Genomic DNA, 24,786 nt, shown 5'->3' with positions numbered 1-24,786 from the left:
AAAGCAGCAGTCAACAGCATCAGGCTTTTATTGGTCACTACACAGTAAAACAAATAATTATAAAGCCACACATCAACATACTTACAGTCTGAATACAGGCACATTTCTTTCGTTTGAACTCCTTCCCATTAACATGCTTTTGGCCATCACCGGTGGGCAGAGAAAAATCCAGCACTGATGTTCCATCCAGCAATCAGAAAGCTCTTTTAGCTCCAGTTTTGGTCTCCACCACCTCGAGTATGTTTTTTCCCCCCTTCAGTTAAACAGTCGGTCTCTAAACGCTGTTTTTTCTTTCTTTAATTGGGAAGTTACAGTCTGACACCACAAAACATTTACAAACCAAACTTTTTATGCACAAAAACCACAAAATCATCTGATTCAGTACTGACATAAAACACTGCTAAATTGATTTAGCAAAAACATTTTTTATTCATTTATAGTTTTATTATTTTTTTATTGTAACGACGCTTCTTTGCAATACATCCTGTCCCAGTTGAAAGCCGGTTTATTTCCTGTTTGTTAAATGGTTCCACGTGTGTGTTGCAACCATGAAAAACTTGCCAAATCTTCTCTGCCGGTGTCAAACAGCTCATTCTCATGAAGTACTGACACATACGAGAAGTAAAACAACTATTTTTTGGCCTTCTTTCTTTCTTTTTTTTGGTTACATTATTTTTCCAGGATCGCTGACTGTGGAAGGGGGATTAAACTGCTATTTTAAAAAGATCTTTATAGTCTTCTCTTTAATTTGGTTAAGCATGCTGAACCCCTCTGAAAACAAACAAGCATAAAACTGTTCAAAACAAATTTAAGGGGGTGAGAACTGATGCTTCCCCCTCTGGGCTTACACACGGCTGACCGCTCGTATGTTCTCGCAGCCCTCAACACTTCCCTTTCAAACCAGGTTATAATACTTTTCATTGAAAAAACGCATTGTCGTACAGTAGACGCAGATGTACAAACACACGGGATAAAAACACACAGCAGGTAACAAACAACACGTCAGTTAATCAGTGATGGAGATGCTGCAGAGCTTCATTCAGTGATCTGCAGAGACACGAACGGCTCATTAGGAACACTGATGGAAGTGAAACAGTGTTAACCTCTACTTCGTCCAAGCGTAACTCACCATGGCGACCTTGCTGGTCTGTTCGCGAGTTCGAATCCTCAGCTTGTTGACGGTCGTCTCGGCGATATCTGCTCTCTCCTCGGCTTCGTCCAGCTCGTGTTGGACTTTGCGGAAACGTACAGTACTGCAGCTCACCTGCTCCTCCTGGTGGACAAAAAGACGATCCCTTTTAAATAGATGTTATTTTATATGGATTAGAGCAGCTCTAAAAAGAAAAAAGTCCCTTTTAAGAGGAAGAGACCTCCAGCAGAACCAGGCTCAAGGACGGGCGGCCATCTGCTGTGACCACTGAGGGGCGGGGCTTTTCTGGGTTGCTCTCTGTTGATGTCAGTGTTTGCATGTCAGAATATCAATTAGTAAATGCAAACTGTGCATTTACTAAAAGTCCCAAATATCTGTGGTGCTCAGGAAATGACTGTACTTTCATGAAGGCTGGCGTGGGTTGACTACACAGGTAAGCACACTAATTGTTCTAAAAACAAGCAAATAAAAAATGAAATAATAAATGCTGTTTTTGTTTAAAGAAAATCTCCCAGGATCATTGTTTTTTTAAGGGTAATCTTGAAAATCTGAACATGCTGATTATGATCTAAATTTTCCTTCTGTGTTGTCTATGCAGGAAACGTCCTGCTAGTCATTTGTATATTTTATGTACACTCAACAAAAATATAAACGCAACACCTTTGTTACTGCTCCCATTCCCCATGGGATGGACGTAGAGACCTAAAACCTAAAAGACCTAAAAGTTTTTTGCGCTATTGGGGGTCTGGGGACCCAGAACCGGTCAGTATCTAGTGTGACCACCATTTCTCTGAAACGCCTGTGGAGACGGCTTATGGTTGAGAAATGAACATTCAATGCACGGGCGACAGATCTGGTTGACATTCCTGCTGTCAGCATGCCAATTGCACGCTCCCTCATTGCTTGTGGCATCTGTGGCATTTTGCTGTGAGACAAAACTGCACATTCCAGGGTGGCCTTTTGTTGTGGGCAGTCTGAGGTACACCTGTGCACTACTCATGATGTCAGATCAGCATCCTGATGTGGCACACCTGTGAGGTGGGATGGATTATCTCAATATGGCAGATGTGCCCACTACCACACATTTGGACTGATTTGTGACCACTGTTTGGGAGGGATGGTTATATTGTGTATCTGGAATGAATTTTAGGTCTCTATGTCCACCCCATGGGGAATGGGAGCAGTAACAAAGGTGTTGCGTTTATATTTTTGTTGAGTGTATGTTTATGTTTACATACTTGCACATGTTTCACATTAAAAGCTCAGACGTGAGTCCCTCCGTGGAGCGATATTGACTTTATAGAAATAAAAAAGATGTTTTTTAATCATTTTGATGCTGATTTGCATTGTATTGACGAGAGCATTACTGAACACTCACAGCGTTCTCAGCTTGTCTCTTGTAGCTCTTCACTTTGGCTTGCAGCCTTTCAATCAGCTCCTGCATCCTGAGCAGAGTCTTTTTGTCCTCCTCTGACTGCACGAAAGCACAAAGATCCAATGAAAACACAGAAGACGGGACCAACATCTGTATGACAGCAGCAGCTGGATGCAGTGAGGACCTCACACCTGGTACGTCAGCTCCTTCACTTTCCTCTCGTAGCGTCGAACCCCCTTCTGATACTCCTCGCTCTTCTTCTGCTCCAAAGTCAGCTCCGTCTGCAGCGCCCTCACCTGCACACACAGCAGCTGATTTACTTCCTGCTGGTTACCTGTTACTGATATAGAGGAGCAAAACTGCCAAAACCAAGCATGAATAAATAATTCAATGACTCAGTAAAAAATATGCATGCATCAATTAATCTATGACAAAAGGTAAAATCAAATGTAAAAATGACCAATAAGAGGAATTGATTTAAAAAAGGAAAATTGAAAAACAAAGTATCAAATGATGTTGCATTTTATAACTTAATGTCTTTTTATTATCAAGTGCATTTTTTAGTGCGTTTAATAGTGCGTTCAGTTTTGGATTTTTTTGAGTCATTTACTTTTTCAGTTTTCATTTTTAATGATATTGGGGCAAGCAGAGGAATCTTAGCAACAAATCCTCCCTCAGAGACTGAGCTTGCTGTTCCTCCCCAAACAGGTCAGGAGAGTTTTTAATTAAACACGTGCTGCACCGCGCTCCCGAGCGTCAACAACAACATAACCGACCTCACTCCTGGTAAAACAGTAACTGTCAGTGACTTTGTACCGCTGTATAAACAGGACAGTTAAACGTCATGTAACCGTAAGCAATAAAACAAGAACATCTTAACAGCAGCACGTGTCCCAAGGCATGATGGGAGATAACTGGCCGCTCCCCCAAAACACAACAATACTTTAGTTCATACAGTGCCAGTTTACAACAACAGCCACATGAAAGTGTTTTATACTTAGGCTTAAACCTCTACAGTCAAACAACCCTCCTGTGAGCCAGCACCTGGCAACAGTGGGAAGGAAAAACTTCCTTTTAACAGGAAGACACCTCCAGCAGAAGGTTTTAGCAAGTTTATGCATGCTGCGTGCCTACATTGTTATGCAGCAGATGCCAGTAGAGGAAAATTGTTCCCAGCACAAATATTCTTTGGCAATTACTTTTTTGATAAACCTCAAATAAAGATGTTTTAAAGACTCTTGGCAGAGGCACTTTTTTTCTGTAAATGCGCTTTTTTGGAAACTGACCTAAGAAGTTACTCAGACGTTTTGGGGTTTTATTTATGTAATGCATGTAACACATCCACCGCTGTATAGAAGAGTATCTGTATGACAGAAACAAGGAAAAGTAGAAAGTGTCCTTGTTAAACTACCAGGTGTTGCAGTGAAACTTGATTTAACTGACAGTGAGAAACAACTCTGTGACTGAGTTTTCACTCACTGTTGTCTCCAGTTTGTGGAGTTGTTTCTTTCCTCCCCTCAGAGCCATCTGCTCCGTTTCATCCAGTTTCACCTGCAGTTCTGTCAGAAGAACATAGATGCTGGAAAAACACGGTGACATCTGCAGGTGAACTATGTGAACAAGTTATCATCTACAAGTGAGGAAATACGAATATACAGTATACTGTGCGTGTTCAGATAACCCAGATAACAAATGTGCCAGAAAGCAAACAGACAAGAAGTCTGTGCTTTTGTTTTGGCGAGCTAATTTCTATTGTTTCTATTAACCTACCATGACAACAGGTGACATCACAGTCGATACATGCATTTATTTTTGTCAGTAGTGTTATTGTACCTTTTACAGTAGACTCCATATTCTTCTTCATTCTCTCCAGCATAGTGCTGCTGTCCTGCTCCTTCTTCAGCTCCTCCGCCATCATGGCCGCCTGGTGAAGCACAAACATTAACAGGATTCTGGTAATAAGTATTAGAGGCTGACAGAGTGTGTGATGGATGCATGAATCGCAGCTTTATGGGGTAAATAAATGATTAAGAAATGCTAAAACGTCTGAGTTGTTAAATTTAAAGATTAATAAAGTTTTCCAGCATCAAACTCGGTTAACATGTGATGAAAACTACAATTTAACAGCAGCAATGGTTTTGATCAGGGATCAAAGGTCATGGGTCAGGACTAACATCACTGATGGCCTTTTTGGCTTTCTCCTCAGCATTGTGACTCTCCTGCATCGCCTCGTCCACCTCTCCGGTCAGCACAGACAGGTCAGCCTCCAGCTTCTTCTTCTGGTTCATGAGGCCCGTGTTCTAAAACAGGAAGTCATCAAACCGTCTGTCATGATGAAATGCTCATATTTCAACATGATTGTATTTGATGTGCCGTAATTAATTAACCTGTGCAGCGAGCAGGTTAACTCTCTCTGACACCTCCACCAGCTCATGTTCGGCCATCTTGCGGGTGCGGTCAGTCTGTTCCAGGACCCCCCGCAGCTCCTCCTCCTCCGCTGACATCAGCGAACACCTCCGCTCCAGGAGGGCGATTTGCTCTCTGAGCTGATTGGTCAGCTGGACTTTTTCTTCTAGCTCCACCTGCTGCTCTTTAACCTGCGATAGAGTTCAGCACAGAAAGGTTGGTTTACATGTTATATCATTTGCCACTAGGGGGCGGAGCTTTGTTTTGGTTGAAGTTTTCACTTCTGCTGCATTTTTCAGTCCATGATTGATGTGATAATGAAGCACAGTGCGGTCAGTAAATAGCACATCCCTGGACACTGTTTTTACTCATCATTCTGATGTGAACAGGTGAGGGTACCTGTATCTGCAGGTGTCTCATGATCCTCTGGCTCTCTGCTTGTTGCCTGTTGGCGTTTCCCAGCTGAATCTCCATCTCGTTCAGGTCAGACTCCATCTTCTTCCTCAAACGAACCGCCTCGCTACGATGACGAATTTCTGCCTCCAAATTGGCCTGCATAGTCTCCAGGGAACGCTGCTGGCTCCCCCTGGTGGACAGCATTGGAGTTACCTCTCCATCAACACTAAGGTTGCAGTTGTCAGTTCTTTCTCTGGTTATGAACCTTTTTTTTCCTGGTATGACTGGTTGAGGCAGACCCTACACAGGGAAAGAGCTGCTGTGGACTCCGTACTTATGTGCCTTAGGACGAGGCTTTAACAGAAATATAGACAGTCACTGCTCGCTGCACTTACAGGCCGTCCATTCAGTGAAGAGCCTTCTATGTAGCTCGCCAGCTAACAGTAGCTAACAGTAGGAAGAATAACCTGGACCAGAAGCACTGCTGGCCTTCTGCCGCCCCTCAGTGGAGAGCGTGCTCTCCTCCTGCCTGGTGTTTGGTATGCAGGGACCACAACTGACAACAGGAAGGCTGTGCAGAGGGTACAGCCCAAAAAAATCATTGGCTTCCCTCTGCCTCGCCAGATCCTCCTGTCTCAGGAAAACCAGGACCATCACAGGTGACCCCTCGCACCCCGCTCACCACCTGTCTGACCCACTGCCCTGTGGTCAGCGCCTCAGGTCAATCTGGCCCCACGCCTACCTCCAGACTCACTAACAGCTTCTTCCACACAGCAGTTTTTCCTTTGCACCACTTTCAAGCATTTTCCAATGACAATAAAAGCCTATTAAATTTAATTCTATTCTATTCTATTCCATATATTAAGCCCCTTTCAGTCTGTTATTAATATATTTATTACCTGAGGCTGTCGATCTCCTCCTCTTTCTCTGCAATCTTTCGGTCCATCTCTGCCCTTATCTGCTCCAGCTCCATCTGATATTTCAAGATCTTGCTTTCCTCATGTTCCAAGGTTCCCTGATCAATGGAAAGGTAACAGTTCAGGCAATAAAGACTTTATAGATAATTGATTACAGCAGCTAATTACCTCTGCTTCCTCCAGGGCAGCTCTAATGTCGCTCTTCTCCACATCGAGGATCTTCTTCATCCTCTCCAGCTCATGGATCGTCTTCCCTTCCTGACTGATCTGATCTGTCAGATCCACAATCTCCTCTAGAGATATATAAAGAAAACACTTTGATACACTGGAATTTAATCCCTTAACTCCCACAATATTAAAAAAGGATTAAAAAATTGAAGTAGTTTGTTCGCTGGACTACAACTTCTCTTCACATCATGATATTCTCCATGATATTGAGCTTGTAAGACCAGGTCCCTGAAATGAAGATACCAGTGTGATTGTAGTAAGTTAAGAGGACAGGGGAGGGACTGCAGTACCCTGCAGGTTCCTGTTTTCTCGTTTAATCGTCTCCAGCTGGTCCAGAGCTTCTTCATAGCAGTTCTTCAGTTTGAAGAGCTCAGTGCTCAGACTGCGAGACTCTTTCTGTGAGGCCTCCAGCTCCATCTGACACTCGTCAAACTTCAGCTTCCAGTCACTGAGCACCTGCATCAAACCAGTGCACACATTTGTTTCTGAGCACACCTACTTATGGGCATTAAAGTGTAAATCTCCACATGGGGAATCGTGCCATATGTCTGACCATGTCAAAGTTGCGTTGCCTCTTGTCCAGAGCCAGAGCTGCAGCGTTGGAGCGCTCCAGTTGGACCATCAGGTCTTCCATCTCTATCTGCAGACGCTGTTTGGTTTTCTCCAGTGAGGAGCACTTGGCCTGAGACGCCTCTGCAACTTCTTCGAGAGTCTGCAGTCTCACGACCAGTTTCTTCCTGCAAATACAACAATTCAACTTATTAAACGTTACCAGTCTAAAGTCAGTAGCTGCTTTGAAGGAAACTGGATAAAGAATTTAAACTGTGGTCTTTGCATTCTCCTATAATGTGTTAGTATGGCACCTCAGAGTGACGTGCAGCTACAGCAGTGTTGTCTTACTTTGCTTCCTCCAGCTCCTCTATCCTCAGCACAGCATCAGTCTCATACTTTGCTTTCCACTGAACCACCTGACTGTTGGCTGTAGACAGCGCCCTCTGCAGTTCCGCCTTAGCTTCCTGCTCCTCCTCCAGCTGTTCTCTGAGAAGGCTGCAGTCGTGTCGGGATGCCTGCACCGCATGAGCCAGCGCCACGCGAGCCTGAAACACAGACACAGGATACATTTGTTCCAATAAAATACCTTCAAAAAGGTATTAATAAGAGCACTGAAGTGACCTGATGTGTTACAAGTGTAAGAGTTAAGTATTACTTTGCTCTCCTCCTCCAGCTGTTTCTTCATATCCTCAACATTCTGGCAAGCGCCCACCTTCAAGCGCTGGAGCTGAGCGATCGTAGCGTCTCGCTCCTCCAGACGACGTCTGTACTCGGCTGAAAAGGCGACAGCCAAACGTACATGAGTACGATAAGCTTGCTGCATCTTAGACATCAGATATTCATTTACCATTTTTACAAATTGTATTTTTTTGTTGGCGTGTTTACTAAGAATCGTGGACAAAACATAAGCACAGATTCAAAAACTTTCATCGTTTCAGATCAAACATAAAATGATGTTGGACCTTTTTATGACTCAGAGGACAGAACACTATCAAGAACAACCCTCCGATACTCAAATTATCCACCAGTGCGATAGGTCACTATTTACTACTGTTAGTGCGGGACGGCGTGATGACTCCATGAAGTCAATTACCACATCAAAAAAAGTCGTGGGTCATTATCAGCAGAGGTTTCAGGTAAAACCATTGTGAGACCTTGCCTCACCCTGTCATGTGACCTATTGAGATCACCTGACGCCAGATGTGAGTGAAGACTAATGTGCCTGGGAAGGAATCTCAAAGCTGCATTGTAGGTGACTGACAGGCACTTCCTGTCATTTAGATCCTAACAAGGGCTGCATGTTTGTAATCTAAAGTAAATACAGAAAGTTTTTACTTTTAAGGTGTTTCATCAGTTGAGCCTGAAATTCTTTTTTTAAATGGAAAAATGGGGAAAATCTAACAGGAAATTTTTGATGAAGGTGTAGAAACCAATGCATCGATGTTGGGAAACTAAAGAAGTTCAGTTTTTAAAAGTTGCAAAATCTTCTACCAGTGGTTCCTATTTCAGCCATGATTGTAGTGATGGACATCATCACTAGCTTTAATAAGCTTATATTAACATTTTATGACCTTCTACTTGTCCTGTTAGCAAAGCTTAAGCTGAGAGGGAGAGGAATTTATGCCATCTCAATAATTCTCCATCACCTTTCGCTGTCAATTAATGTTTAATATTATTATGTTGATCACTAAAGAAATCATTTTAAATGCTTTTTTCTATAGAGTACGCTTTAAGCATTTGTCCTAATAATCCTAACACAACAGACAGGAAGGTGAGGACATCCACACAGAGTGCTGCAAGATGTAGGAGAAAGAAAATTCATGCAGCCTAAAATCAGGTGTTCAGATCTGTAGAATCAGTGTCGGGTGTGTCAGTGTGCTGTACTGGTTTCTGTGACTGCTCGTGCTTTCTGAGCGTTGACTTCAGACAGCTGTCTCTGCAGCTCGTCTGCTCTGCTCCTGCTTTCATTCAGCTGGTCCTCATAAACCCTGCACATCTTCTCCACAGCAGCCTGCACACAAAGATCAATCAACAGAGAAGTCACAGTTAATGTGGTCTAAGAAACACGATCAACGTGCGGTGGTTACAATGTGACCAAATCTGGTCGCACTGCACTGCATTAACATGTTTCACCTCCTCACAGGTTTAAAGTGTAAACAGGTCAAGAGCACGAACCACCTTGTTTTGTGTCCCATCATCAGTTCTTTTGCAATAACGCTGCTTAAAGGAGGACAAAGCTGTCAGAGCATTGGAAATGGCCTCTGGGCAGATTAAGATCAAGGATGAGAGGCAGCACTGTACCCAGCTCTGTTACTGCATCCATGGCAGCATAAACAGGGCCAGCAGGACTCAACATGACGAGTAGACTGACACTGATGAACCTGGTGGAGTGGCCCCTTAAGCGGGAGGTCTGTTCCTACCTTTGACCTGGAGAGCTGCTCCACGCTGGCAGCCAGGTCATCAGCCTCCAGCCGGAACTCCACCTTCTCCTTCTCCAGCTTCTGTTTGACTCTCTGCAGAGCATCTATCTGCTCGCTGAGCTCCGTCACCATGTCCGAGTGCTTCTTCCTCAGGGTGGCTGCTGTTGCTTCGTGGTGAAGCCCCGCCTCCTCCAGCTCCCGCCGCAACTTCAGGAAATCTGCCTCTCGCTTCCTGTTCATCAAAGCAGTATTTGTGATAATCTGGGCAAATCTCAGTATTGAGATACTAATCCATCCACTGTCGAACTCTAAAGGTAGGAATCTACATCTGCATGTAATCTTTAAGGGGTTTCTCTGACATACAGCTAGAGCTGTGTTCTTGAGATCACCATATTAGTCTCAACGCCTCACAGGAAATACCTGTGCATACAATGACCATGTTATTTTAAAACAGCCATCATTTGAGCGCTTTGTATATGACCGAAAGTAAGGGTCACCTCTAACGTAGCTACTGTGGCTCTGACTAACTGACCCCTAATGGATCCCTTTGATGGAAGTTAGAAATCACCAAAGCCCATTTTAACCTGTTGAGGGCGATCTGAGCCGCTGAGGCTCCTCCTGCCTCCTCCAGCTTCTCTCCCAGCTCCTCCAGTTCTCTGGCAATGTCGTTCCTCTGTCGTTCCGCCTTGGAACGCCATGCCCGCTCCGCCTCCAGGGCCTCCTCCAGCTCCTCGATACGAGTCTGAGGAGGGCAAGTACAAAACAAACTACAGCAGCAGCAGTGAAGAAGAGGAAGCTGAATAAGATCCTCTCTGCACCAACCTGAAGCTCTTTGATCTTCTTATGAAGCTGAGCAGCCAGACTCTGCTCATCCTCCAGTTTTGACTGAAGCTGCACCAACTCAAAGTCTTTCCTTTAGAGAAGGGTGAAGAGAGAAAAGCATTTTGTAGGGATTGACAGTAATAAAGTACCTTTTTTCAGTTAAAATGAGCCCTTTCAGCTAAACATTTATATTCCAAAACTCTAGACATTTCTCCTACTTTCTCAGTCTCTCTTCCTGCTCTTCCTTCTGGTTTTCCAGGTCCCTCACTGAGTCCATGGACAGCTTCAGATCCCCCTCTAATTTCCGTTTGGTTCGTTCCAGATCGGTCCGCACCTTCTTCTCCAGCTCCAGCGAAGTCTCAACCTGCACATGAGTTAGAAACCAGTAATAACAGCAGGGAACATTACAGGTCTTTTCTGGACCAGTGCTAAACAAGCTTTCAAAAGTTGGTTGTAGAAATTCTTTTGGGTATTTCAGTGATTGTTTAGGGACAGAGAATTAACAACCTGCAGGGTTGAAAAAGAAATCAGTGTAAAGGGGCAAAATCTGCCAAAAGCCCAGACCTGTGGCGTCCACTTGAAGCTGGCTTCAGAAATAAGTCAAAGCTCTAACACACTCCTGTGCTGAAATGTCCAGCTTCACAGCAGAAGTAAACATGTTTACTCTATCGTGATGCTGTATGAGTGAAAGTTTTATCCACTCGTTTGGATTTTGTTAAGGTTGGGGTGAGATGCTAATGACCAGCTAATGCTAGCAGGTTTGAAACAAACAGACACATTTCTGCTAATTAAATAACAGAAAAGCAAAATACTAGAATTTTACTCAGAAAAGCTGAAGCATGGATACAAGGACTCCACAGCAACACTGATTATTTTTCAGTTCATTCCATTCAAGTGCTACGAAAGGTGCAAACAACACAAACACAGGGGAATTGTCCATTTCAGAGACAGGTGAGCGTGGCAGTGGTTATCGGTGATCGGTTACAGCTACCCATGTTGGAGAAGGTAACGTGAGACGTGTACGGGGATAGAGGGATGGCAGTGTGTTTCAAAGCTGATATCCCATAAACAGCAAACTGCACAGCGTGGAGTGTGGATGATAAAAAGCCCCACAGGTCAGAGGATGTTCAGTGTGAACCATCCCTTCAAGACGCTTTATCTGAGTTTTCATATGAAGATTTTTCTCAACACTAAAACTTAAAAACAAATGAAAAAGTTACCTGAATAAACTTCAGGTAATTCAATTTTATTCATTCAGCACAGGTTCAACCAGTCGTCTCAAGCTGCTCATCCTTCCACTCGAGTGCCATAAATAACAGTTTATATTGCAGCCTACTGTCAGACATCCAGGAATATCTCTCCTTACACTGTCCACTTGCTGCTCCAGTCGAGCTTTGGCCTTGGCCAGCATGTTGACTTTGTCCTCCTGCGCCTGGAGGTCATTCAATGCCTGCTGGTGAGCTTCCAGCAGGGCAGCCTTCTCTCTGCTCAGAGATGCTATGGATTCATCTAGAACAGACATCTCCTGTGATAGGTTCTTCACCTGCATGGAGAGAAAAAACAAACATTATTCTGTGAGTGAGGGAAGTGATGGAAAGCAGCACTGATATGGTCTCTTTTGGGGAACAAACCTTGTTCTCAACCCCATGTCTCTCTTTCTCCACTTTAGCCAGGGTCATCTCCAGGTCATCCACGTCTCTCTTCAGCGATAACACCTCGTCCTCCAGCTGACGCTTCTTGGACGTCAGCGTGGAGCTCACCTCCTCCTCATCCTCCAGGCGCTCCTGCATCTCCTTCAGCTTTGACTCCAGAGAGATTTTAGACTGAATCAGCTGGTTGCAGCGGTCCTCAGCATCCATCAGGTTGTCCTGCTCCTGGATTGTTTGGATACAAAAAGTTATTTAAATATATGAGGCCAGTCTGCATATCAGAAGCTAACAGCTGTAATATGGACAGGGTATATTAAAAATTATGAACAAGTGCATAAAATTCTTGCATAATGGACTACGCAGTATACAGAGTGACTAAAATTGTGCTCGTATGACTGCACATGTTCCATGACCATGACGAGCTGGATCACTAAAACAATGAGAGTTTGTTTATTGGTGGGTGCTTAAACCCACAGAGGGTTTGCTGAGGCTAAAACAAGCACCCAGAATAAAGGAATCAACATATTTTAAATAGCAAAGCAGGAAATATATCACTATGACCTCAGAGGGCGAGAACGCACGATTAAAAGTGACTAAAGAAATCTCCAGCAGAACTACGCTGGGTCTACTACCAGTGGGCAGACGATAAAGAAGAGATTTATAGAGACCACGAACAATAAACAGGACAAAACACGATCTAATGTAGAAAGTAAACCTATGTTAACCTTTTAATGCCCACCAGGTTTCTGCCCTCATTGACTCAGTTCTGTGTTTTCTATTACTCTGTGAAGCCCTGCTGTAAGGATCCTGCTGTGGTGAGCTGGCACCACTCGTTTAAATTTCTTTATGTCTTACTGCTTGAAGCTGAAGAGCCAGGTCATTTTTCTCCTGAACCAAAGCCACCTGCCGCTCCTCCGCCTCCTTCCGCTTCACCTCCGACCTGATGAAAAAAAACAAACAGAAACATGGCAGGACATCAGACGTCTGTCTGCGTGCAGCTCAGCTGTAGCCCCGATTCAAGCGCCGGCGGATTAACGGACCTGCCGTAGGCCTCTTTTAGTTTCTTGAACTCTTCGTTCAGAGCGGCCAGTTCCTTCTCGACCTGGGCACTCCTGAGCAGCGGACGGAGCTTAAAGAATAATATCATCCACGGCCAAGTCCTCACTGAGAAGAATGCCCTGATGGCAAACTGGATCACCATCACTGCGTCCCTGAGAGGAAGAACAATAAAAAAATCACATCAGCCCCAAAAAACAGGTGATGAGAGTCAAAACAACAGCAACATGCTGCACTAAGCAAAGTTTAAACATCTTGGCATGGTCATATATTCATTAAACTCTGTCAGGTTGCTTTTCTTTCTTACGAATACAACTTCCTTCTTACTTCTGATCAACTTTTCTGGCATCAGCACTTAAAAAGTTTTTAAAGTCTCCTTTTTACTGATTTGTTATCATTCATTCCCCTGATAGATGTGACACTGACCTTTGCAGCATCAGTTTCTGTCGCTCCATCCTCATGAGCTTCCCTCTGCATATGGCCTGAACGGTGGTGAGGATCTGAGACAGACGGTTGTCCCGCATGTCCTCCAACTGACCCAAAAGACCCGCCTTAAAGAACACCTGAGACGAAGCAACGGGACCATCAGCTGAACTCCAACAACATAGGTGTCAAAGGCAGGGTAAACTTGAATTTGTTGTACCTTTGTGTGTCCAAACTTGTACTGGCTGTGGTCTATGTCAAGAGAGCCCAGCAGTTTCTCCACAGCCTTCCTGTTGTCCACAAATGAGTCCTCTGGAATCGCAAAAGGGTTCAAGATGCGATAACTGAGAAGAAAAAAAAGTCCATTACTGAAGAGCAACAGCAGATGAAGTAAATAAATATGTGTTAGATATGCAACTCACCGCTGTCTGAACTCAGCGTACAGGATGCGGTTTGGAAAGCCCTTCCTGCAAATCCTGATCCCCTCGAGGACCCCGTTACACCTGAGCTGATGGAGGACCAGGAAGGGATCCATCACACCTGGAAAAACAAAGGAAGGCATCTCAAAAAATAACTTGGAGAATACTTTAACTGTGCAGTCCAACAATATTTTTATTTGGGGCATGGGAAGGAACTAGAATTTCCCTTTCAGTGCAATTAAGTAAAAGTCATTACTTCAGATGGTTTCTTTACAAAATCGAGCATTACGCTAAAACCAAACTGAAAGTGCATCAACAAATGCACGTAGACATAATATGTCTGTTGAGACTTGTAAAGTAGTAACAATATCTTTGGTAATATTTCTGGCACGAGACAATAAAAACACCTTTAGTGGTGCCAAGGTGAAAAACACCTTTTACCCCACCACATACAGGTCATTCATTTAGCAAGTTTATTTTTCTGGGTGAGGACGACTCACAGACACCAGCTGTCAGTAGATACCAGGGTTCGTGGTTTTACCTGGAATCTTGCTCTCATTGGGGATTATGCAGCGCACAAAGTGAGGTTGAGTGCTGCGAAGGTTAGCCATCAGCTTATTAAGATTTTCCTGGAATAAACACACAATTAGTTGAAACCTCTGTCATAGTGTACAGCAGGGGCTAAAGGGTCACATGACAAACTGAGACTGCTGTGGAGGCCCTCTCAGACTTATAAAGAGATCAAATTAAGCTTACTGGTTATGCCCTCCAGTAACAGTCCCAGTTTCTCCTGTGGCACCTTGGGAAAATGAATTGCCCCCCCCCCCCCCGGTGTACTGTAATGGTGTCTCAGGGGAAGCTGCCAGTCACACCCACCTTGTGCAACTGTGACGCAGTTTGGAAAAAAGCTGCTTTCTTCCTCCTCTGTTTGGTTTCAGCCTTCGGATCAATAGCTAAAATAACACAAAAAAGCAAGACTCAACCCAAACACACTCATATAGTTCAATTCCTTGTTGTAGTTGAACGGTTTTCCATTAAATATTTAGTGAGGCTGGTGTTTTTACGCATATCAGAGCTGATGTAGTTCTCAAAAAGTCCAGCCATCAGTTTGTTGGAGGATTTCTGGAAGAGGGCCACCACCGTCTCATTCAGAGGATCTCTGTTCTTGTCCAGCCAGCCTGTGATGTTGTACGGCACCTACAACACACACCAGTCAGTTGAGCTCTGTGACATCAACCTCGGCCAGATCTAACTTGAGAGAGAGGCGTTGCAATCAAAGCGTATTTGCATGACAGACACTCTCAGGTCAAAGAAAATGTCCAGATGTTAGCTTGTAGATGTACCAGATGTTTTTCCCACCTGTCAGTCAACAGTGTCCTTTAATCTCACTGATAGTTGTTTTAACTGTAGAGCCATCCAGTTCACATTGCTATCAGTTAGTTTCCTTGTTGTCAATACAAGTAACCGAACTTCACTGATGTTCTGTGGCCACTTTGCTGCTGAGCTCTTCTAGCCACTGGGCTCTCATATGACTTAAAGCATAAGCATGATCCTATATAATAAATAACTGGATGTGCATTTATACCAAAATAAAACATCATGAGATTTTTTTTGTCAACTCGAGCTTTTAAAAACAATGCTGAGAATATAACACAATTTTTTCCCCCATGTTTAAATCTTTAGGATTTTTTGTGTTCCTTATTCAAAGTCACACCCGACCAATTCCCATCCCGACGTTCCCAGCAACATTCTACATGTCCAGAGTTTCAACCCAAGCTCAAGAGTAAAATCAAAAGCTTTATGGCTTCACCTGAAAAGGCCAGAACAACGTCTCCATCACCCCGCTGTAGCTCTGTAGCTTATCTGAGCTAAGACCAAAGTTAAATTGTCCTGATAAAACTGGAGAACTTCACCTTCAAGTAGACTTCAAATGACCAACAACAGAAAAAGTGACTTTATGAAAGGATACCCACCACTCCAGCATAGTGAACCAACTCAAAGTGCGTCTCATATTTGCGCTTCTTGTCTAGACGCGGCCGCTGGAAGTTGGGTGACTTCCCAAGATGGTTGTCGTAAAGTTTGGTTTTAAAGCTGTGGTCCGTGGCCTTGGGGAACATACATTCCTCCTCCATGATGGACAGAATACCCATTGGCTGGACAAAGGAGCTCTAATTAATTCATTTCATATTCACACAGGCTTCATATTGGAATCATCCAATACAACCCATGTAACACGCAAACATACCTTCTCTATGAGGTCTATGCAGGCCTGTAAGTCCAAACCAAAGTCTATGAAGGTCCACTCGATGCCTTCAGCCTTGTACTCTTCCTGCTCCAGGATGAACATGTGGTGGTTAAAGAACTGCTGCAGCTTCTCATTGGTGTAGTTGATGCACAGTTGCTCAAAGTTATTGAACTGCAAACAGAAATGAACCATATTTTTGTAGTTACTGATCAAAAGATGTTCAATTCTGCAAAATGACCGAACCACGAGTGACACCAAAGAAGAAAAACCTTTTCTCTGAAAAGCTGTCTGCTAGTGTTTCCTGTGCTAGGTTTGAGCTGACATCTAGGATATCCTTGCTATGATTTCACGATTTTTATTCCAATGGTTGCGCACTATTTTTACAGTAGCATTTATCTTCAAAACATATATTTGGTGTCACTGGAAAGACCTGGACCTTGGCTGGATTTGAAGGTGCTGAAAGTGTCTCTTTGTATTTCCTTTGTACCTCAAAGATCTCAAAGCCGGCGATGTCCAGGACACCGATGAAGTACTGACGAGGCAAAGAAGTGTATAAGGACGAGTTGATACGACCCACCAACCACTTAAACATGCGGTCATAGGTGGCTTTTGCCAGGGCGGCCACTGCATAGTTCACCTAGACACAAAACACGACCTGTTAGTTTTCCTGGAACCACAGATAAACATGTTTGGAAATTTACAGTTAAGTTTATGTAGTAAGACAGAAAACTTTGATCACCTGTTCTACAGTCTGTCCTTTAACAATAAACTCATTTCCCACTTTCACTCGAGGATTCAACAGGCCTTTCAGCAGGTCAGCAGAGCTGATGCCCATCAGGTAAGCTGCCTTATCTGCACCTTAACACACAAACCACATGCAGGTAATTATCTGAGGTCTCTACCAGCACAGACTAGACATGTTTTTCACAGTTATACAAAAAGATTTAAAAAAAAAGGTGAGGACTTGTTCACTTCAATGCCAGATAGTTATAAAGATCAACTACAATGGACCATATGTAACTGATGGCTGTCGCAGCTCAACCACAAGTTCATAATACATCCTCTGAGGTTGTGTATTGTGAGATTTGGGCGAGGTCTGCAGTTAATCCCAGCTCATGACCTTTCGCCTACAATTAGTATTGCATTGGTACTTTCTGTACCTTAACCAAGAAATTGAAATTGAAAAAGTAATTTTTGTTTAAAAAGGCTAAAACTATATTGTTGCTTCGTTATCTTTCCATCATATTCTACCAAAATCCTTTTGATAACACACTGCGAGACAACAGAAAGCTCTGTCCAGGCAGCATCACCTGCATCCATTATACAAACTAACTGTTGTGTCTTTGTGATGGTGTTTAGTGGGTCATACTCTCTGTGCCGTCCGCTTCGGCCTGCTCTTCTCTCTGTTTCTTCTTGAACTTCATGTTACCGAAGTGCATGATGGCTCCAACAATTTTGTAGCAGCCATACTTCTCCTCTGGAGTGAAGCCCAGCGTGTCCATGGCACGCTGCACACAAACATACAGAGTACAGTTTACACACATCATCAGAGAGAGTTTTCTTTGAGACGCTGTGTTCCTCTTACGTCGGTGAGCCTCAGTTCCTCTCCGTCACTGATGCCCTCCACCGTGGTCACACCCTGAGAGCAGAAGTGGTAGTCGTAGGGGTTGGTGGTCACCAGCAGCATGTCTGCATCATGAAATTATTTTATCATTAGTTATCACAGTTAACCCTCTCTTTCTTCCCACGCTCCTCACACTGTAAATGGCACGTTTCATATTTTCTGTGGTTACATTTCATAATGTTATTGTTCAGTTATTTGGTAAACAGTGTAACGTGCGGTGGAGATGCAGCTGGGTAGCGAATGAGCAACAGCTTCTGACTTTCCAAAAAGTACTCATTTATTTACAATATCAAAAATAAAAGTGCCACCTCTACCACACATTACTAAAGAGCACACTAGTCCGCGTGCACACGGGAGCATCCATTACAGGAGGAGTGCGAAGAAGAACAAAAAGGGGGTGACACACCAGTCATGAGACAGGAGGCGCCGCCATGTGGTCATACACTGCATTACAACAGCAACTGTTACAACAGGCAAAGACAGCAAACTGTAGTAGCTGCCTCATTGTTTTAGGTCAGTCATATTTGTCGGGGGCGCATAAACCTGCACCAAAGCCTCCCCAGATTGCTGGGTTGATAAATTAGATTTTAAAGACATGCATTGTTTATGTTGTTCTGCATGTTCTTGGTTTTATTTCTGTTTCTGTTAATAATGCAGTTCTATTAAACGGAGTGTCATTTATATAGCTGGTGTCTTTCATTGGACAGGTTGCAGCACTGGGTAGTTTTTTTGTTTGTTTTTTACCTTGTAATTCTGGCTTATGATTGGACAGGATCTGGTAATAGATGTGGTAGCTTCTCTCTCCTGGTTGCTGGAAAACAACTCTTGACTTTTCTAAAAGGTCTGAGGAAAATAAACACAAACTACGTCACTCATCAGCCAAAGCATCGCGAGACACCCACAACACCTCACAACCTTTCAGTGTCTGACGCTGAGATGTTAGTAACACATCTTGTCTTGCAATACCACTAAGCCATAAAATGAAGTATGCCCAAGAAATGTAAGATATTGGAAACTTGGAGGACTGTATAGTAACTGCTGCATGACTTAAACTGTTCCTCAGTCATTTGTCACAGTGTACTAGGAGTGTTTGGGATGTACCTCTGTTTCCAACAATGCCCCAGAGCTTTTAGTTGTTGAGACAAGTTTCCAGTGAACTAATGTGCTGTTTCAGCCCTTTTTACACCCGCATGCCTTACAAAATTATACACTAGATGGATGGATGGTTTCAATTAAAACGTATTTGTGGCTGTGTGATAATAAAATGTCATTTGAAAAATGCTGAGTAGAAAGGCTAACATGTTCGGCTAGTGCAGTTTAACTAACAAATTCAAACGTGGAATAACTTTTTGAGAACACTTACAGATGTCGATGTCAGCAGACGCCAGTTTCCCTGTTGGGCCAAAGTGAATTCTGATGAACTTGCCCTGAAGCACACAAATACAAACCCACGGTCTTTACAACACGTCTACACAGAAATCCACATGAGACACAAAGCTGTGTTCTCCACTCCAGCCTTGAGGATGAACTCACAAAGCGGGAGGAGTTGTCATTGCGGATGGTTTTGGCATTCCCAAATGCTTCCATAGCTGGATTAGCTTCAATAATCTGATCCTCTAAAGATCCCTGAATACAAAGAGAAACATTGCAAAGACATATTCCCAGTATGGGTATTTTTTTTCACTATGGACTGGAACAGTTAAGGAAAAGGGAAACTGTTGAGGCGTCTTACTCCTTTTTTCACATTTTCTCCTAGAGCAGCGACGATGGCAAAGTACTGTATCACCCTCTTAGTGTTGACTGTTTTCCCGGCACCTGACTCACCTCTGAAAGGATGGTGTAAAAACAAAGTCAATTTTCAGTTAAACAATTTAAAATATGCCTTTATCAGTGAATGAGAGCAATAACATATTGGTGCTACTTCATCATGACATGTATAAACTACAACTCTGAGGCGAAAGACAGAACGAATACACTGAGGCACATATTAAGTGAGAACATCACTCTCTGTTCTCGGTTTAAATCATGACATTGTGCAGTCACGCACAGGCTTTGAAACCTTCAGCTGAGTGTTTTTGCTATTTCCGTTGAGCTAACTAACTGGATGTAATGAGCGATGGATGGGTCTACAGAAGAAACCACGGCCCTGTGCTCTCCTACAGTAGTGACTAGGGATGTAACACTTCCACAACCAAGACTGGAACCTTGTTTGAAACAACTGGAAGACCTATTGCCATCCCTATGCCATGATACCCATGTGGAGTACAGTTAAATCATGCTAGTCAGATGAGAGCTGTGATGTTTAACGATCACTCAGCTACCAAGAACTGGAAGTAATTCAGAATCCAATCCTGGTATGTGGTTTATACTTTTCTGCTCCTAAAGAAGAACCAAGGTGCCTCAGTATCCCTCAGCCATGTGTTCCTCCAGCTTTCTCTCTTCCTCTTTCCTTTTGGATACCATTCCAGTCTCGACCTAGTGATGTTAATGGTTGGCTTCCCGAGGTTGAGACCAATCCACCTTTAACTGCAGCACGTACTCCTTTCATAGGGAAGATCCTTCCTCATCAAAGTCGATTTGAGTTTTCTGTCAGTGTTTCTCTGTTTGGGTCTGGGGCCCTTTAGCCATATCTCAACCCCCAGGGAGAGGTGGTCCAAATCTGTGTGGCCTCTACCCTTTGACTTGTCTACTATGGGTGTCTCTGTGAACAGAAGTGTAGTTTTGGAGTATTTTGGATACTCATTAGCAACTTTTCGTCATCTCTGCACCATCTTATTTTAAAATTTGGATTTCTACAATACATTTTTTTCAATAAGACCATAAACTCTTGATTGTGACCATCATGAAATATTTACTAAATAATCAAGGGCGTGGCAGAGGCATTCACCCATAGACTTGTACACGACTTTGAAACTAGAGGAGTCTCCCCCTGCTGGCCAGTAGAAAGAATGTTCCTGGTTAACAGCTTTATGCTCTGACCTAGAAGCTACTTCCATCTTTTTATATGTAGTCTGTGGTTTAAATGAAATAAACTGCAAGTTTATATACAGGACATGGTTTGCTTTTCTCATATAATTCCTATTTCCATTTGTATTTTTATTATGATGTCATATTACCGACCGTAATGTTAGACCAGCTGTGCTTCTGACTTACGTGATGAGCATTGACTGGTTCTCACGATCTGTGAGGGAAATAAAACCAAGTGAATAAATATTCAGAAGAGGCAAATGAGCTCAAAGTTTATCCACTAAGCAAAAGATTTATTCACGCATTCACCTAAAGTGGTCCGTACATTGACACCACAAACACAGACTATACCTCTAATGTTTAATTGGAATAAAAGGTGCAGCATAGAAGACATTGTCAACTGGCTGGTTGCCAGGTAACGACTGCAATGAGAAAGCTGACAGCATGGCTGATGAGGCTAAAGGTGACTCACTCTGCAGCAGGTCAGTGTAAGCGTTGTCAGCGATGGCGTAGATGTGGGGCGGCATATCTGCACGGCGCCTCCCTTTGTAGGCTGTCACCACCTCAGGAGTGTAGACCGGCAGCCATTTGTATGGATTGACTGTGACACAGAACAGACCAGAGTAGGTCTGACGCAGAGACACACAGTTAGAAACACACAGTGAGGAAGATGGAAACGTGTTTTTGATGGTTGCACATTAGAGTAGATGCTAACATAGATCATCCACATGCTGTATCTCCTCCTCAGGTTGAAGAGGACAGATGCTTCGTTCAGGTGTGTCAACATGGCCATGTCCTCTATCATGTCGAACTTAGGAGGGTTCATTGGCTGGAGGTCGTCTTCTTTTACTATTAGAAACTGAAACACAAACACACATGAAGCTTTAGTTAAACCCCTCAAAGTGAAATTTAACTGTTTGTTTTTTGATTGTGAAATAAGAAAAACAACATTCCACACATTTTAACTCAGGACAGCAAAACGGTGCATGGAAACAAAAGATCAAAAGGAGATGTAGTTTTATTGTGGGGGATAATTGGGGCTTGTGTGTTTCTACTCAACATATTAAATGACTAAATAATAGTAATGAATAAACAGCATATCGAGTAATTAGAATTAGCTGGCTGACTAACCCGTCCGTCTTTGGTCTCCACAGTAGTCTTGTCTCCATTCAGCTCTCTGATCTCCACTTCAGTGTATGCTTCAGTTTCATCGGACATCCAAATGCGCTTCGTGCCTAAGAGAAATGGATTACATAGCATTTTATTTAGTATGCAGTAGCATATATATATACATACAGCATCTAGACCTATGTACAGAGCAGAGGTTGGAAGTACAAATACTTTGTTACTTTGTTATTTCCTAATTTTCAGGTATCTGTACTTAACTTGAGTATTTATTTTCCTGAAAACCTTTTACTTTTACTCCCTACATTTGAACATGTATATCTGTACTTTCTACTGTTTACATTTTCAAAACTGGCTCCTTACTTCAGACATCAAAGCGATGTGAGCCTAAACAGTAGTGCATGAAAGACAGTACTGTTTGTGTATTAATGACCAGGGTTGCTGCATACTGTGTGTCATAGTCTGGTGTTAAAGTGGGCCTGTGTTTGTTTGTCTTTTTACAAAGGTGAGGAGTGCTCAGGTTAGGAGTACCGGTTTTAAAGAACAGTGTGTGATTGGTGCACAGCTGTGGTGTAGCACAGATTGATTGGAAGTTGGGTGATGATGCTGAGATTCAGTCACTGAATTCCACCTTCATACCTTCTAGTATAAAAACAACATAAACTGTATAGTCTCAGTGTAGAGGATGGAACTCAGCTGGGGCAACTAAACCTCAGAGCAGCAGTACTTAAGCAAAGAAGTTGAATCACTACTTTGACTTTTACTGGAGTAGTTTTTTTACACTAGTATCTTTTCTTATACTTAAGTACAGATTGTCCGTATTTTCCACCTCTGGTGCAGAGAAATATAAAAAGGAAACAGAGACCGTCAAAAGCTTGGGCCTTGGCAGCCAGCTGTTCCAAGTTGGTGAGGCGGAGGTAGTGAGCCGCTTCTCCAAACTCCGCCATGTCCAGGAACCGAGACATCTGAACACACAAACATCACAGATATGAGCATTCATTAAAGATCCTCGGAGGGCTGTTATTTCCCAAACAATGTGGAAAAGATGTGGTACTTTCTGCTTTAAATGTTCTGAAGGCTCATGAGCAAACTTTTAAAGCATTCTCAGACAGCAGCATTTATCACCATGCTAATAAATAACAGTGCTGGCTTTCTTCTGGCTAAGGTAGGGCGACACTGATCCAACTTCTGCACCAACTTCTTCCCGTTCTGTTACGTTGGCTGCAGATATGTTCTGATACAAAGTTCAGATGCTCATTTTCCACCAGTCACACTTGAGAGGACGTGCACCGTCATTGTTTAATGCAAACGTCATCAGTAGATTTCTCATGTAGAGGCTGCGTCTGTTTCTTGAAATTATTTACGGTGAGAAAAAAATAGAACATGCGCACATTTATCTTTCCCGTCATTATAAGCCACGATCATTCATCCCATCGGCTGCACTATAAATCTTTATTTAGCTGCGAGTAAATCCCAGGCATGGACTGAACTAAACTGTGATGTCAACAAATTGGCATGGCAGTCATTCACAGTAGTTCTGGCCTACCTCGCTGCATTACTCAGGCTTTCCAAGAGAGCTAACAGCTGCCACATCAGCTCAAGAGGATCCCTTTGCAAATTCTTCTAGTAAATATAACCCTTCAGTTATCTCCCTTTGTGTGAGTCTGAGTGCCTTAACAAAGACTCACAAGATGAGGTGAAGCGTCTATGTAGCATCTGTGGTTCAAAAGGTAGGTTGTCTATAAATGAGAAGGTCAGTGGTTCTATCCCTGCCTCCTCTACTCGTTGAAGAGTCCTTGATACTGAATCTTGGGTTTGAAATGTCTTAGTGTAAAAGTGATTCTGCATAGAACAAAGTGCTTGAATGAATGAGGCTTTTCATAAGAAACTCTGAGTGCTCAAATACTCTAGAAAAATGCGGAACAAGTCCACTTGGCTTTTCCTTTTCAACATCAGGACAGAGTTAAAAGAAGACTATTATATTAGTGGGCAGAAATCTTCTGCTTGGCCACATTTGACCTAATAAACCTAAATCCATTCACCTGAGTCCAAGCTGAGTCCACATAAAGTCCACAGTTCAAATATGGTGAGTAAAGTATTGCACTGTTGATAAATACACAGAAACCTGTTTCTCAGTCTGCTTCTTATAAAATAAGTGCAAAATAATAATGTTTCATTAGTACTTGTTTATATTTTGAGGCTTCTCTTCTTTTCTAGTTTAACGAGGTTCAGTAAGAACATTCACATACTTTTGAGCACCAGTAAAAGACTCTGTAGTTGTTGAAGCTCATGAAGCTAAATTTTCACCTTATTTCATTAAAAATGAAGCAGATTTGAAACCAACTCTCCGGGTCTTTTAAATTCAATTTAAATTGATTAAATTAGAAACGTATCTGTTGTCAAATGGACCAGAAATCAGCTAATACAAAATGACATTAGTGAATCAGCAGGGACACAATTCTGTTTCTGAAATTTAGGATGACCATCTCACAATCTGACTGCAGCCAGTCGGGATGCAACAGGAAATAACGTGCAATTTTGGCAAAATGAAACAAAGTAAAAAATATAAAACAATTTTTTTTGTAGGACATTAGTAAACAGGTACATCTAACTTCATCACTGCGTCACAATCCTACAGCTGTTACCAAGGAGCAGACAATAATGGTGTTAGCCATTAGCCGTGCATCTTGTCCTCAGTTCAGTAGCAAACTTGCACTAAACTTTTCCCAAGTTCACTAGATGAGTGTCACACAGTGTTGCTCATACTGGACTCATACAGTTACACACTGGGTAACACCTTCAGATGCTGAGGTTGCTGGGAAATTTGAATCCTTTACATTTGTGCACTTTTTGTATTAAAAACTCAGTTATCCAAGTTGCTGTGTACAAATAAAATTCATCTTAGGATCTATTACAGTCATGTCAAATATCAAAGCATACATCACAGAAATCTGATGATTAAAATGGGGGCAGTGTACTTACTGTGCTGGGTGGCTCTGTTTTGAAGATCTT

At 42.9% G+C, this 24,786-nt stretch overlaps 1 protein-coding gene across 1 annotated transcript; it reads right to left on the bottom strand.

Annotated features, from left to right (window-relative positions):
* Window positions 1-17: 17 nt before the first annotated feature.
* On the bottom strand, window positions 18-24,786 carry LOC308406658 (myosin-7-like). Its single transcript, XM_080897795.1, has 46 exons — window positions 24,757-24,786; window positions 22,640-22,739; window positions 21,781-21,884; window positions 21,365-21,508; window positions 21,122-21,278; window positions 20,836-20,863; window positions 19,415-19,508; window positions 19,216-19,308; window positions 19,046-19,109; window positions 18,427-18,525; window positions 17,644-17,747; window positions 17,428-17,566; window positions 16,798-16,916; window positions 16,546-16,695; window positions 16,059-16,229; window positions 15,787-15,966; window positions 14,878-15,010; window positions 14,690-14,766; window positions 14,355-14,442; window positions 13,817-13,934; window positions 13,615-13,738; window positions 13,398-13,534; window positions 12,956-13,126; window positions 12,771-12,855; window positions 11,898-12,140; window positions 11,633-11,809; window positions 10,485-10,630; window positions 10,267-10,357; window positions 10,029-10,186; window positions 9,445-9,676; window positions 8,909-9,035; window positions 7,680-7,798; window positions 7,373-7,569; window positions 7,026-7,209; window positions 6,763-6,928; window positions 6,413-6,537; window positions 6,227-6,342; window positions 5,331-5,517; window positions 4,913-5,122; window positions 4,700-4,825; window positions 4,359-4,449; window positions 4,005-4,084; window positions 2,717-2,821; window positions 2,529-2,624; window positions 1,130-1,273; window positions 18-1,047 (listed from the first exon to the last, which is right to left on the bottom strand). The coding sequence occupies exons 2-46, from the start codon at window positions 22,737-22,739 to the stop codon at window positions 1,036-1,038; spliced, it is 5,811 nt and encodes a 1,936-aa protein (XP_080753921.1). The 5' UTR covers window positions 24,757-24,786; the 3' UTR covers window positions 18-1,035.

This window comes from Rhamphochromis sp. 'chilingali' (assembly GCF_963969265.1).
Source record: "Rhamphochromis sp. 'chilingali' genome assembly, chromosome: 12".
In the NCBI taxonomy this organism is placed as follows: Eukaryota; Metazoa; Chordata; class Actinopteri; order Cichliformes; family Cichlidae; genus Rhamphochromis; species Rhamphochromis sp. 'chilingali'.
This window is presented reverse-complemented; position numbering and strand designations above follow the sequence as displayed.

Excerpts from the sequence above, each read along its gene's own strand:
- LOC308406658 (XM_080897795.1), bottom strand. The coding sequence starts at position 22,739 with ATGTCTCGGTTCCTGGACATGGCGGAGTTTGGAGAAGCGGCTCACTAC. Across the intron at positions 6,538-6,762 it reads AGAAAACAGGAACCTGCAGG|AGGAGATTGTGGATCTGACA; the intron begins GTACTGCAGTCC and ends ATATATCTCTAG. Across the intron at positions 2,625-2,716 it reads TGAAGGAGCTGACGTACCAG|TCAGAGGAGGACAAAAAGAC; the intron begins GTGTGAGGTCCT and ends GCTTTCGTGCAG.